Source organism: Brachyistius frenatus, unplaced genomic scaffold (genome assembly GCF_029030835.1).
Source record: "Brachyistius frenatus isolate BFR_SWC_R1_liver_20210118 unplaced genomic scaffold, ASM2903083v1 Contig_216, whole genome shotgun sequence".
NCBI classification, from domain to species: domain Eukaryota; kingdom Metazoa; phylum Chordata; class Actinopteri; family Embiotocidae; genus Brachyistius; species Brachyistius frenatus.
Window position 1 is genome coordinate 41,117 of NW_027210815.1, and position 15,391 is coordinate 56,507.

The following is a 15,391-nucleotide window of genomic DNA, read 5'->3' on the forward strand; positions in this document are numbered from 1 at the left end:
GCACACACACACACACACACACACACACACACACACACACAGTCAGGTCATGTGATAACCACTGATGACATCACCGTTAGGGTTGCCGGCAACCTCTGACCTCCATGAAGCGGGAGATGCTCACGATGGCCTGGTCGGTCTCATTGAACACCTCCCTCCAGGTGAGGGCGCCGCCCAGCTGCCGGTCCTCCACCCGCTTGGACAGGAAGTCGGAGACGTCAGCGACGGTCCAGTCGGTGTCGGCCAGCTGTGTGTGGAAGAAGCCGGCGGTGACGTTGTTCTTCAGCAGCGTCTGAGAACAGAAAGGGGGAGGAGCTACTATCTCAGAACAAAGACAAGGAGGTGGGACAGGTGAGGCGGTGGGTGGAGCCTGCGTACCCGGAGCAGGTCCATCTGCTCGCTGCTCTCCATGAAGCTCCACACTTTGGGTCTCATCTCCTCCCACATGCCACCCAGGTCCCTGAACACACCGAGCTCCTGGAAGGTCCGGTTCACCTGAACACAGCACGGAGACACTGTGAGACGGGAGACGGGAGACGGGAGACGGGAGACGGGAAGTCATGCGGTACCTCGTGGATGACCCTCTGCGTGGCGGGGGTGTGGGGGGTGTACAGGATCTTCCCCATCAGAAGAGGCTTCAGCGCCGTCCAGATCATCCTGGACATCGGGTTGGAGTCCATGTCTCTCACCAGGCTGTTACAGTACGGAGCTACACACAGTACACACAGTACACAACGTTAATACACACAGTACACACAGTACACAACATTAATACACACAGTACACAACGTTAATACACACAGTACACAATGTTAATACACGCAGTACACAATATTAATACACACAGTACACAACGTAAATACACACAGTACACACAGAGGACGAGGATGGAGGACGGAAGACGAGGACAAAGGACAGAGGACGAGGACGGAGGACAGAGGACTCACTGGAGGAGTTGTCGTAGAGTGCGGCCTCGTCCTCGCTGCTGTTGTGGTTTCCAAACAGAGCCTTGTAGTTGCTGTCCTCGTACCAGTTGAGGGACTTGATCTGCAGGCCGCCGCCCTCCGGATGTCCACACACGATGCGGGACACCGCCTGGTACATGGCACTGGGGGACGACGTGGCGTTGTGCGTCAGGAAAACGATCTCATTACGCAGGTCGATCCAGCTCTTCATGCTGGCCAGCTGGAGGACGGAGATGAGAGACAAGAGACAAGAGACAAGAGACGGGAGACAAGAGACGGGTCAGAGAGGATGCAACGGGGATATGTCCTTCACTTAACACACAGGACCGTCACCAGTATGTCCTCAGTGTGTCCCCGGTCATCTTTGTTGCAGCTCAAGCTCCGCCCCTTTTTCCTGCTGTATTACCATGGCAACCTGTGGGACACATGAAGTCAAAACGACCACTTCCTCTTTCACAGGGGTTTCAAAATAAAACACAGAAACCAAAACTGTGGTTGAAAGGATGAATGTGTTTTTACTTCATGATGACACACTTCCTGTTCCTGACACACACACACACACACACACACACACACACACACACACACACACACACACACACACACACACACACACACACACACACACACACACACACACACACAGGGCTGAAGTGGAAACGTGTGTGTGTGTGTGTGTGTGTGTGTGTGTAGTGTGAGTGTGTGTGTGTGTGTGTGTGTCTCCTCGGCGTAAAACAACATCTGTTACTGAACTTTACTCTGATTATCAAACACCAGACGGAGACTCCGATCCTCTGTCCGTCCCCAGTCCATCCTCTCTGTCCTTTGTCCGTCCCGTCAGTCCTCTGTCCACCCCCTCTCTGTCCTCTGTCAGTCCTCTCTCCGCCCTCTGTCTGTCCCCTGTACATCCCCTGTCCGTCCCCTCTCTGTCTTCTGTCCGTCTCCTGTCCTCTGCAGAGCTATGTCTGGGTTACCGGTGTCCACTGCAGCGTCCCTGCGTCCTCCAGCAGCTGAAATCTCCGTCCACCCCGTGCTGTCTGGAGCATCTCAGCGGGACAGGGACGGACGCTGTGTGTTTGTTAGTTCGTCTCGTGTTTTGTCCCCCTGAGATGCTGTGGACTGAAAACCTGCTGAGACATTCGAGTCTTTGTTCAGCTGGAGCTCGTCTGTCTCTTCAGCTTTCATGTGGACACAAAGGGACGCTGGGAGCTGCCAAGTGAACCTGCTGCCCCTGGAGACACGTCTGTCCCTAACACGCCCCATGTCTCCGTGTTGGACGTCCCTGATCAGGTGTGATCTCACCTCCACTGCCAGGGAACCCAGACTGTCCAACAGGTTGTTGGTTGCCTTGGCGACCTGTTGGACCGCCTCGGGGTCAGACCTGACGTCCCTCTGAGAGACACAGAGACATAATTCAGTTCAGAGTTTTTTTTAAAGAAGTGAACTCAGTTTCTCATCAAATAAAAACAATGAAAAGTCTTTAACATTAAAAGTCTTGAAGTTTGTGATTTAAATTTTTCTGTCTGATGAAAGAACAAACAGCTGCAGGTGTTTGAGCTGAAGGCAGGGGGCGCTGTTCTCTGTGTTCTGTTCAGGTAAACTGAGCTTCTGCAGCTTCCTTCACACCTGAACTTTATACAGTTTAATACTCAAAAATAACAAAAACAAACAAGCAACAAACAAAATTTTAAATACACATTTTAAATGATAAAAACAAAATCAAACATTTTAAATAATAAATATGCAAACAAACAGATTTTAAATAATAAAAAAAACCGAGGTGATTTTAATGATCGTATAAAACATTCAGCCTTTTTAAACAGACTCTGGCTTTTAATGTGAAAAGACGTCAGAGGTGTCCTCTGACGTCTTTTCACATTAAAAGATGATTGCGGGTTTCTCTGAGGACAGGCTGCAGGACGTCCCCGGGCGTCTCTGTGGAGACGGTGTCCGTCTCTGCCGGCAGCTCGTAGATTTCGGAGACAAAAGCAGGCGAGGCGTCTCTGAGCTGCAGCTGGAAGCTTCAAAGCCTTTAAAGTGTCTCCAGGCTACGGAAACTGAGACTGTAAGGAGCGGGGCAGGCCGGGACACGCCTCCTCCCACACACTACACGCTAAAGACACGCCAACACGCCTCATAGTCATCTGAGAGGAGAAACTGTGCGTCACTGGGCTGAAACCTGCAGACAGAACTCAGGGTGCAGTGCCTTTGTTCTGCTCACCTTCCCCAGAAGATATTTTAGTAGTTTGAAAATCATCAGTCAGGTTCTTTAGCTCTGTGTGTGTCTGTTCCTTTAAGGCTCAGTGACATCAGCAATGCTCTCCTCTGATTGGCTGGCTCGTTTCTGAGTGACCAATCCCAGGGTTACTGAGGTCTTGTAGCAGCAGAACGACCACTCTGTTTTCTTCTTCATAAAAAGGTCGGACGGCGCTGAGGGACATGTGACATCGCTGTGAGTCTGTGACATCACAAACCTACAGGAAGTCCAAACCCGCTGTGAACATTACTCTGTTTGGGAGTGTTTTGACTCATTCCCAGAGTTCATAGCAGCTCGACCTTCATCATCAACAAAGAAATCAGATCTGAGGAGCTGAAACAGGAAGCTGAAACCTCAAATTTCCACTACAGACAAATAAACATGTTTACAGTACAAATAAACATGTTTGCGGCATAAATAAACACGTTTACAAAATATACATGTTTACAGCACAAATATACATGTTTACAGCACAAATAAACATGTTTACGGCACAAATAAACATGTTTACGGCACAAATAAACATGTTTACAGCATAAATAAACATGTTTACAAAATATACATGTTTACCGCACAAATAAAGTCCGGTCTGCGAGGTTCTTACCTGGATCGGTTTGAGGAAGTCCAGGTTGTTCAGGAAGTGCTCCTCAGCGTGGTTCAACCAGATGGGCGGGGCCTGACAGATGATTTCCTGTACCAGCATGGACACCTGTTGGTCTGAGATGGTGACGAAGTCCTCCAGACTCTGCGTGCCGTCCTTCCTGGGACACATGTCCCGGAGGTGGACGCCGAACCCTCGGAGGAGCACCTGGAACCAGAGACCACGTCTCCAGTCAGCAGGAGGACAATTCACATTCCTGTAAAGTTTTCTTCTTTGAACCACTTCCTGTTGTGGTGATGGTCTTTTATATTCTGCCAAAGGCTTCAAAATAAAAGCTGTGATGTCTGGAGCCTCCACAGTTAAACTTGAATCATATTAAATATATGATTTTTATTATAAATTCTGCTGTATTTCTTACTTGGAACTCACATGTTCTGACTTTATTATGCGTGTTGAGTATCAGTTGTGTTTAAATAAAGAAGCTGACTCAGCTATTTGGGTGGAGCTCAGCGATGTGAATAAATGTTACTGAACATCAGAAAAATAAAGGTCGGAGATGTTCCTCCTGTCCATCCCTTCTCCATTCTGTCTCTTGATGAACTTCCTGCTCACACTGAGCATGTGCCGAACTCACCTGCCCCAGGTGGACGTCGGCCTCTCGGATCTGTTCCACGCTGTGTTCATCCAGCGACGCGTTCTTCTGCAGGAACGTCGACAAACTCTCTTTGTCTCGCAGGAAGTGTTTTAACTTGAAGCCTGTGGGAGAAAAAAGAAGACAAATGGAGACGCTGAGAGAAACCTGACACCTCCTCCTCTATCTTCCTCCTCCTACTCCTCCTCCATCTTCCTCCTCTTCCCCTGCCTCCATCTTCCTTCTCCCCCTCCTCCTCCGTCTTCCTCATTCTCCCCCTCCTTCCTCCTCCTCTTCCCCTGCCTCCATCTTCTTCCTCCTCCGTCTTCCTCCACCTCCATCTTCCTTCTACCCCTCCTCCATCTTCTTCCTCCTCCTCCTCCATCTTCCTCCTCCTCCTCCGTCTTCCTCCTCCTCCCCGTTCTCCCCCTCCTCCATCTTCCTCCGCCTCCTTCTCCTTCTCCTCCCCCTCCTCCATCTTCCTCCTCTTCCCCTGCCTCCATCGTCTTCCTCCTCCTCCTCCGTCTTCCTCCTCCTCCTTCTCCCCCTCCTCCTCCGTCTTCCTCATTCTCCCCCTTCTCCCCCCCCCCCCCGTTTGTCTGCAGGGAGACCTGGTGGAGACAGACTGAGAGCCTTATTTCGGGGTCAGAGAACAGGTCCAGCTGTCTGACATCAGCAGCTCTCTGTGATGTGATTGGTCAAATAAGCAGCAGCTTCCAACAGAGACACGTCTGATCCAATCAGGAGGTAGACAGAGAGATTCTACACGGAATCTACATGTCATCTACACGCCTTCTACACAGACTCTACACGCCTTCAACACGGAATCTACACGCCTTTTACACGCTTCCTCACACAGGTGGTTGAATATTTACTTTACTAAAAAAAGTAAAAACTTTTAGAGCAGCATCCGTTCAGCTGTGATTTTATCTGACTTGATAACTGCAGTGACCAGGACTTGGACCAGGATCTGGACCAGAACCAGAACCAGGACGAGGACTAGGACTAGGACTAGAACTAGGACTAGGAGCAAGACTAGGACTAGGACCAGGAGCAGGACCAGGACTAGGACCTAGACCAGGACCTGGACCAGGACTAGGACCAGGACCAGGACTAGTACCAGGACCGGGACTAGTACTAGGACTAGAACTAGGACCAGGACTAGGACCAGGACTAGGATCTGGACTAGGACCAGGACTAGAACTAGGACCAGGACTCCTCAGACTCTCCGTTTGTTCAGCTGCAGCGACTCTGAACTCGGTGACTCTCAGCATGTCGCCGCCGAGCCGGCAGGAAGAAAACTCAACGTGACAGGACGACAGAGCACACGCTGACCGCCACCCGCAGGGGCGGGGCCACGGGGCAACCAATCACATTCCCCTGATGACCCCCGCCCCCTCCCTCCACCACACATACACTAACAGTCAGAGGGAGACTTTGTTTTCTGTTGCAGACAAACTGGTTCTGGTTCTGCTCAGAGTCTGATGGATCCTGGTTCTGGTTCTGGTCCTGGACTCTGATGGACCCTGGGGTTCTGGGTCTGGTCCTGGACTCTGATGGATCTTGGTTCTGGTTCTGGACTGTGATGGATCCTGGTTCTGGTTCTGGACTCTGATGGATCCTGGTTCTGGTTCCGCTCAGACTCTGATGGATCCTGGTTTTGGTTCCGCTCAGTCTCTGATGGATCCATGGAGTCCTGACCAGCTGAAACCACCTGAAACAGGTAAACGTGCCGCAGCCTGTCTGCCACCCCCCTCAACTCACCTGACCGGAGGATCTCATTGGTAGAGAAAACAAACGCCCCCACAGAGAAATACAAAGGAGGGAAATTATTTTTATTCAATGAGCCTGTAAACCTGCAGAGACCTGATCCTAGCCCTGATCCTAGACCTGATCCAGACCTGATCCAGACTTGATCCAGACTTGATCCAGACTTGATCCAGACCTGATCCTAGACCTGATCAGGCAGGAGGTCTTGCCTCTCTCTACAGCCTGGTTTTAAAGATTTTCCTGTGGCGTCGGTCAGCTGATCTGAAATAGGTCACATGACGCGTGGTACCTGAGCGGCTGGCCTGCAGCCCCTTCAGTGCCCGATCCAGCTCCTTGAAGCCCTCCAGGTTCTTGTCATTCTGACTGTACAGCAGAATCTTCTTGGCGTCTGAAAAAAGGCGGGAAATTCTGCAAAACAAACAAACAAACAAACACGGCACTTCTGAAATCAGAAGCATGCACCACACTGATAAAGAGTAAAACTGTTTTTCAGAATAAGAGCGTTTGGACTCACATGGAGTCGTTAAAATTGCCGACGACGCCCGGAGACTCGCCTGGCGTCGGGTGTCTGAAACATGGGTTGTTGGCATTGCAGAGAATCCCCTGTATCCATGGCAACGTGCCGGCTGATGGCATCGCCTTGTTGGGGAAATGACCTGCACACAGGAAGACAAACAGGAAGTCAGAAAAACACCTACCAAAGTAAAAGTATCATTCTTTGTTTTAGGAATGCACGTCTGCTGCAAAGACTCATGAGATGGAGTTTTTGAATCTCTCCACCATCTGTCCGCCATCCGTCTGCCATCCGTCCACCATCCGTCTGCCATCTGTCCGCCATCTGTCCATCATCTGTCCATCATCTGCGTGACGTTCTCTGGAGAACACATGTCCTCCTACAGCAGCCTGACATGTTATCTGAAGATGTCCCATCTTTATCTACCTGCTGCATTGGAACAAAGTCTCCACATGTCCACCTGAACAGCTAGATAGCTGTGATTGGTTTATCACCTGCAGAGCCACAGAGCTGCGACCTTTAACCCCGTAAGAAGGGAGACGCTGCTATCAGAGAACCTTTAGGACTCCAACGGTTCTCCTAATCACAACTCTGATTAGATAAGAGATAGCGACAGCTGCACAGACCTGGACAGGTTAGGGTCCTGTCCCACATTCAGGAGGACATTCAGGTGGACATTCAGGCGGACGTTCAGGAGAACGCTCAGGAGGACGTTCAGGCGGACGTTCAGAAGGATGTTCAGGAGGACGTTAAATTCAACTTTATTTATATAGCGCCAAATCACAACACAGGTTATTTCATGGCAGTTAACACATTAAAGTCTTTACAGCAAGACGTTACAATATTATATAGAGAAACCAACAATTCAACAATTCCCACATAAACTAGGAGGAAAAAACTCCTCTTTAAGGGAGAAAAACCTCCAACAGGGGGAAGAAAAACTCCCTTTAACAGGAAGAAACCTCCGACAGAACCAGGATCAGAGGTGGAGAACATCTGTTAACAGAACCAGACTCAGAGGTGGGTGGAGCATCTGTTAACAGAACCAGGATCAGAGGTGGGCGGAGCATCTGCCTCGACCGGTTGGGGTGAGAGGAGAGCAGAGAGAGAAAAGGACAGCATAGAGATAGAAGAGAAGAACTGTTGGTGGAGACGACAATCACAGAGCAGAGACATGCAGCTCCATGACGGGACATCTGGAAAAGAAAGAACAGAAACTACACGAGTGAAGGAACTGAATGGAGACAACAGATAATAAGAAGAAACTATGGGAGAGAAGAAGATGGTGAGGTATGAGTCAGTTAAAGAGTAGGAGGAAAGAAAAGAAGCTCAGCATGTAACGAGGTCCCCCAGCAGCCTCGGCCTATAACAGCATAACTAAGGGTTGGTTCAGGTCTACCTGAGCCAGCCCTAACTATAGGCTTTATCAAAAAGGAACGTTTTGAGTCTAATCTTAAAGCTAGAGAGGGTTTCTGCCCCTCGAACACAAACTGGGAGCTGGTTCCACAGGGGAGGAGCCTGAAAACCGAAGCTCCGCCTCCCATTCTACTTCTGGAAACTCTAGGAACCACAAGTAGACCAGCGTACTGAGAGAGAAGTGCTCTGCTAGGATTATATGGTTCTATAAGATCTCCAAGATATGATGGAGCCTGGTCATGTAGAGCTTTGTAAGTCAGCAAGAGAATTTTAAATTCTATTCTTGATTTAACAGGAAGCCAGTGAAGAGAAGCTAAAACTGGAGAAATATGATCTCTTGTTAAATCAAATGGACGTTCCGGTAGACGTTCAGGTGGACGGTCAGGTGGACGTTCAGGTGGACGTTCAGGAGGACGGTCAGGAGGACGTTCTGGTGGACGTTCTGGTGGACGTTCCGGTAGACGTTCAGGTGGACGGTCAGGAGGACGTTCTGGTGGACGTTCAGGTGGACGTTCAGGAGGACGTTCAAACTTCATCCTGTTGAACTGAACCTTTAATGTTCCAGTTTCGGTTCCACAAAGTTGACCCGTGACGTCGGTTCTGCCTTTGTTGGACCAGAACAAGTTCAGAGCTGTCGGTTCTCAGGGAGATAATCTGAGCTCCAATTCTCAGGAACGTTCTGCAGACGAGTTTCAACACGTCGGATCAGCAGAGTCACGGCCGAAATATTCAGAAGCGAGAGCAGAGACTTCTGCTTTCAGAGGAAGAGGAAGAGGAGCTTCCTGCAGGGGAACCACCAGAACCAGAACCAGCGACAGGCCACATACTCTGGAACACCATCAGAACCAGAAAACAGCCTGAAGACAGCCTGAACCCTAACAAATTGATCCACATGTCTGTTTATTGATCAGACTGATTATTATTTTCCTTCTGATCTATAAAACACTCTGTAACGTGTGTAAATACAGTTTTTATGCTGTCTGAAACATGTTTCAGTCTCTGCAGCTCTGTGGAAGCAGGTGAAGACGTCGCATATCAATCAAAGTATTGATGAGCTGATCAATAAAGATTAACAGATGAGAGCTGACAAAGAAGAAAGGTTACGTAATCCTGTCAGGATTTACTGATCCTGAGCGCAGCTCAGTGACCTTCAGCATGTGTGATAGCGACAGATAAAGAACCATAAACAGCACGAGGAGCTTCATTCAGCACCTTTAATTTGAAATCCTGCAGCAGGAAACAGTCCTGCACCTCTCCTGCAGCCAATCACTGATCAATAGCTTCCAATAATCAGGAACCAATCAGATTCAATCACTGATCAATAACTTCCAATAATCAGGACTCAATCAGAAAACAAGGAGCACCACAAACTCCCAGCATGCACTGGGACACCTCCTCAGGGAGTGCTCTGATGTCAGACTGACATCATCATGTCTCATTTTCCCACTCTTTATGCAAATGAACACCATGTAAATAAACAGGTAAACAAACAAGTAAACAAACTCACACTCATGCTGTTCGTATGGAGGATAGTTGAGCCGCACGGCGATGAGGATGAAGAAGATGAAGAGCGGCCAGAGGATCTCTGCCAGCAGCTGGAGCTGAAACACACACACACACACACACACACACACACACACACACACACACACACACACACACACACACACACACACACACACACACACACACACACACACACACACACACACACACACACAAATCTCTGAACACAAGGGACAAGGCTGGAAACCAATATTGGATGGTGGTGATCTTCGGGCCCTCAGGCAGCACTGTATTAAAAACACACTATTCTGGAGTGGAAATCACTGCATGGGCTCAGGAACACTTGTGAAAACCATCGTCTGTGAACACAGTTCATCGCTGCGTCCACAAATGATGTTAAAACTCTCCAAAGAAGAAACCAGATAGAAACATGATCCAGAAACACCGCCGCCTTCTCTGGACCGAGATCATTGAAGATGGACTGAGGTGAAGTGGACAACTGTCCTGAGGTCTGATGGATCACAATCTGAGATTCTGTTTGGAAATCATGGACGCTGCATCCTCCAGGTTAAAGAGGAGAGGGACCATCCAGCTTGTTATCAGCTCAGTTCTAAAGCCAGCATCTGTGATGGTACAGGGATGCATTAGTGCACATGGCATGGGTAGCTTGAACATCTGGAAGGAAGCATTAATGCTGAATGATATATTCAGGTTTTGGAGCAACATATGCTGCCATCCAGACAACGTCTCTTTCAGGGAAGGTCTTGTTTATTTCAGCAGAACAACGTCCAACCACATTCTGCACGTATTCCAACAGCATGGTTCTCTAGTAGAAGAGTCCGCTGATAAACTGGCCTCCTGCAGTCCAGACCTGTCAATCATTGAAAACAGCTGAAGCATCAGGACATGAACAATACAACAAAGGAGACCCTGAACTGTTGAGCAGCTGAAATCCTCTATCAGGCAAGAATGAGACCACATTTCACTTTCAAAACTCCAGAAACTGGTCTCCTCAGTTCCTGATTTGAAATGTTGTCTTTGGTTTGTTTTTATTAAATATGAGTTTATAAGATTTAAAAATCATCACAATCGTTCTTTATTTATATTTTAAAGAACGTCAATAATGTTTTATAACACGGTGTACACATACACAGAAACACACACCTCGACACAGAGTCAGAGTCAGGAGACAGGAAACCATTAAGTGCACACACAAATAAAAATATGCAGAGTCAGCAGGATGAAGCCATCAGCTGTGTGTGTGTGTGTGTGTGTGTGTGTGTGTGTGTGTGTGTGTGTGTGTGTGTGTGTGTGTGTGTGTGTGTGTGTGTGTGTCCTGATTGGCCAGTTGAGTGCAGCAGGAAGCAGTTTCTCTTTATTATTAGAAGTTATTCATAATTGATGATGAGTCATCGATTGATGAGCAGAAACGTGTCCGTGTGTCTCTGATGATCGATCAGTGTCTGATCGACTGATCAACAGGATGTCAGGCATGAAACCTTCTGCCTTCAAATTAAAAGAGCTGATCAATACTGAACATGCAAGAGATTTAAAGGAACAGTGCACCGACTCCTCAGAGCTCAGACGACTCCGATCAATAAGAAATCTGATTGATCACTCATAGGAAAAAGAGACTCTCCAAAATAAAGGCTGCTGTTCAGGTTCCTTCAGTCCAACATTTAAAAACTGATCAGACGTATTGATGAGTGTACTGATGAGTGTATTGATGATTACTGACCGTCTGCCGTCGTCTGTAGGTGAAGTTCTTCCACAGCAGCAGATGGAGCTGCGTGAACACCGACATGTCTGCTGCTGAGTGATCGTCAGCTGTGCTTGCTCTGAGTTAAACACACACACACACACACACACACACACACACACACACACACACACACACACACACACACACACACACACACACAGATGGGAGGTTCAGTTCAGTCAGCTCAAAGGTGTTGGGGTCAAAGGTCACAACAGATATTAGACTGATACTGAAGCTGCTGATCACACTCAGTTATCAGCTGCACCAGTCAGCAGCTTAAACACACACACACACACACACACACACACACACACACACACACACACACACACACACACACACACTGTTGATAATATATAATATTTAAACTTCAAGATACATTAACATGTTAAACAGTGTAGTATCACTGAGCCCCACAAGCAGCAGACTGCACCAGACTCCATTCAAAAAGCATCAACTTCTCTCATTATAATGAGATGTATGTATTTCTATAATTAACGTGTGATGAGAGTCTTTCTCCTCTGATCTTCATCCGTTCCGTCCAACACGTGTCGCTGCTGCAGCGATGATATCATAAACATCATTTATCACCTCTATAAAGCTCAGGGTGTGTTTGGTTTCTGCACCTTCACAGTCTGAGGTCACAAAGTACGATTGGCTGATCGTGTGGTCACAGGGACCAGGACTGACCAATGAGAACAGAGCACAGTATTGTGACTCCACCTCAGTCCGGGTCCAGGTCTGATCCTGATCTGATCTTGATGCAGGTCTGATCTTGATCCTGGTCCTGGTCGGGTCAGGTCGGGTAGGGGCCCTAGCCCTGGCCCTGCCTGGCCTGGCCTGGCCTGGTCTGATCCTGGTCCTGGTCCTGGGACAGGTCCTGGTCCTGGTCCTGATCATGATCCTGGTCCCGGTCCTGGTCCAACGCTGGGACAGGTCCAACGCTGAGTAAATCATTCAGTAGAACGTTGACTAGATTGTTGAGTAGAACGTTAAGCAGAACGTTGAGTAAATCGTTCAGGAGAACGTTGAGTAGATCGTTGAGCAGAACGTTGAGTAGAACATTGAGCAGAATGTTGAGCAGAATGCTGAGTAGATTGTTCAGTAGAACGCTGAGTAGATTGTTAAGTAGAACATTGAATAGAACGTTCAGTAAATCGTTCACTAGAACTTTGAGTAGAATGTTGAGGAGATCGTTCAGTAGAACATTGAGTAGAAAGTTGAGTAGAACGCTGAGTAAATCGTTCAGTAGAAAGTTGAGTAGAACATTGAGTAGATTGTTCAGTAGATCGTTGAGTAGAACGTTGAGTAGAACGTTGAGTAAATCGTTCAGGAGATCATTGAGTAGAATGTTGAGTACAACGTTCAGTATAATATTCAGTAAAACGTTGAATATAACGTTCAGAAGAACGTTCAGTAAAATGTTCAGTAGATCATTCAGCAGAACGTTGAGGAGAAAGTTCGGTAGAACGTTGAGTCAAACTTTGAGTAGATCGTTGAGTAAATCGTTCAGAAGATCGTTTAGTAGAACATTGAGTAAACGTTCTGTAGATCGTTCAGTAGAAAGTTGAGTAGTTCGTTCAGTAGAACGTTGAGTACAACGTTAAGTAGATCGTTCAGTAGAACGTTGAGTACAACGTTGTGTAGATTGTTCAGTGGAACGTTGAGTAGAAGTTCAGTAGAACGTTGAGTAGATCGTTCAGCAGAACGCTGAGTAAATTGTTCAGTAGAACGTTGAGTACCATGTTGTGTAGATTGTTCAGTAGATCGCTGAGTAAAATGTTGAGCAGAACGTTGAGTAGAATGTTCAGTAGAACGTTCAGTAGATCGTTCAGTAGAACGTTGAGTAAACGTTCTGTAGATTGTTCAGTAGAACGGTTCTGTAGATCGTTCAGTAGAACGTTGAGTTGAACGTTGAGTAGAATGTTGAGCAGAACGTTGAGTAGAACGTTCAGTAGATCGTTCAGTAGATCGTTCAGTAGAACATTGAGTACAACGTTGTGTAGATTGTTCAGTAGAACGTTGAGTAGAACGTTGAGTAGATTGTTCAGTAGAACGTTGAGTACAACGTTCAGTAGGTCGTTCAGTAGAATGTTGAGTACAACGTTGTGTAGATTGTTCAGTAGAATGTTGAGTAAACATTCTGTAGATCGTTCAGTAGAAAGTTGAGTCGAACGTTGAGTAGAACGTTGAGCAGAACGTTGAGTAAATCGTTAAGTAGATCGTTGAGTAGAATGTTGAGCAGAATGTTGAGTAGATTGTTGAGTAGAACATTCAGTAAAACGTTGAGTAGAGCATTGATTAGAATGCTGAGTAAATCGTTAAGTAGATCGTTGAGTAGAATGTTGAGCAGAACGTTGAGTAGATCGTTGAGTAGAACATTCAGTAAAACGTTGAATATAACGTTCAGTAGAACGTTGAGTAGAATGCTAGAACGTGTCACCGAGCTGAGAACCGACTGTTCCGAGGTTTTCCCAGGATGCTGCAGACCTACAGAGATCTTGGAGAACATGATGGATCACTCATTACGTGCAGAACCGTTTTTAAAGATAGAACCACCTTCAACATCTGCAGCAGTGAAACAGGATCTTTAATCTAGAACATCAGATAGAACATGAGAACCCCGAGTACATTCTGATGGTTCTGTGGGGGTTCTTCAGAGTTAGAGCCGCAGGACTTTACTCACTCTGAGAACTTTCGCTGGAGAACTGGATCCTTGCGGACTAACCATGACGACCTCACGTTCTCCATGCAGTAAAGATCTGTCTCATGTCGATGTTCTCATGTTTTCTATATTTATAGATTCACATCCATGATTCATTAGGTTCTCCAAGATCTCTGCAGAGTCCTGTAGAACTTCACATCTCTCAGTGGAACTCAGAGAAACAGAAGAAGTTCTCTGAGATTAAACGTTCTGTTTATCAGGACCATTGAGGTCATGTAACGTTCCACAGACAGGAAGAGAGTTCACAACCTTGTCAGTAAAAGAATAACACGTACTCTGAAGAGTGGAACCAGAAATACTCCGAGTAGCAGTACTGTGTATTTGTACTGCAGTAAAAGTACTCCACAGTGTGAATGTGTGAAACTACGGAACATTCAACGCCGCCCCCCGCGGCCGACAGGAGAACTGCAGCTTCACCAGAGAACTCTAACTTTCAGATTTTGTGCTGCAAACATTTAAAGATTCAGGCTGAGAGTTCGGTTCGAACCGAACCAAGCCAAGCCAAGCCGAACAGAGCCTTTAAACCCGACCTGGCGAAGCAGCAGCTCGAGGAAACGAAATAAAACCACGTTCACACTGTTTCTGATCCGGATTCACTTTCTGCACTTTTCACGCAGTTTCACCACAGAACAATTCGTGTTCCGGGTTCTCCCGAAGGTTCCACGAAGTTTGCAGAACTTTTAACAACCAAAACAAACCCCAGAACCCTGAGCGCGCCGCGCCGCCCCCCCTGCGAGAGCGAGGTAACAACGGATTAAAGAGCCGCAGTAGCAGCAGGGGGGAACCCGGAGAACCAGGAGGAGAACCAGGAGGAGAACCAGGAGGAGAACCAGGAGACGAACCAGGAGAACACAGAGGAGAACCGAGAGGAGAACCAGGAGGTGGACTCACCGGTGTGGGGGTCGTGCTCAGTCCCGGTGCCGGTGATCCTCCTCTGCCTTCATTCAGCAGCATCTGCCTCTCAGAGCTGCAGCCGCGAGACAAAACTCACCGGAGTCAATATACAGTTATCGATCACACTACTTCCGCTCAGGCGCTTCAAAATAAGATCATGGGACTAACTTCCGCCCGGCGTCAGATTCACTGCAAACTTTACGGAAACACGACGAGAGACGAAATCTGATTTCATATCAAATATATTTTAATAAAGTATTGAGATGGATGAAATGGTAAAATATACATGATAAACACGTCACTAGTTTTGACTGACTCTTATTTAACAGCTAACTTAAACATGATAATAA

General features: G+C 47.4%; 1 protein-coding gene across 3 annotated transcripts in view; it reads right to left on the reverse strand.

Annotated features, from left to right (window-relative positions):
* The window catches only part of abca1b (ATP-binding cassette, sub-family A (ABC1), member 1B), a 29,341-nt gene extending 14,253 nt beyond the window's left edge, over positions 1-15,088 (reverse strand). For all 3 annotated transcript variants that reach the window (XR_011311876.1, XM_069719506.1, XM_069719505.1), the window contains exons 1-12: positions 15,039-15,088; positions 11,399-11,498; positions 9,662-9,755; positions 6,739-6,880; positions 6,514-6,632; positions 4,458-4,579; positions 3,827-4,030; positions 2,268-2,357; positions 948-1,185; positions 570-709; positions 379-495; positions 101-292 (exon numbers count right to left, since the gene is read on the reverse strand). Coding sequence is in view for 2 of the 3 variants with exons in the window: in XM_069719506.1 (XP_069575607.1) it covers positions 101-292; positions 379-495; positions 570-709; positions 948-1,185; positions 2,268-2,357; positions 3,827-4,030; positions 4,458-4,579; positions 6,514-6,632; positions 6,739-6,880; positions 9,662-9,755; positions 11,399-11,464 (1,524 nt within the window). In the remaining variant the exon portion in view is untranslated. The remainder of the gene's footprint in view (positions 1-100; positions 293-378; positions 496-569; positions 710-947; positions 1,186-2,267; positions 2,358-3,826; positions 4,031-4,457; positions 4,580-6,513; positions 6,633-6,738; positions 6,881-9,661; positions 9,756-11,398; positions 11,499-15,038) is intronic.
* Positions 15,089-15,391: the final 303 nt, after the last annotated feature.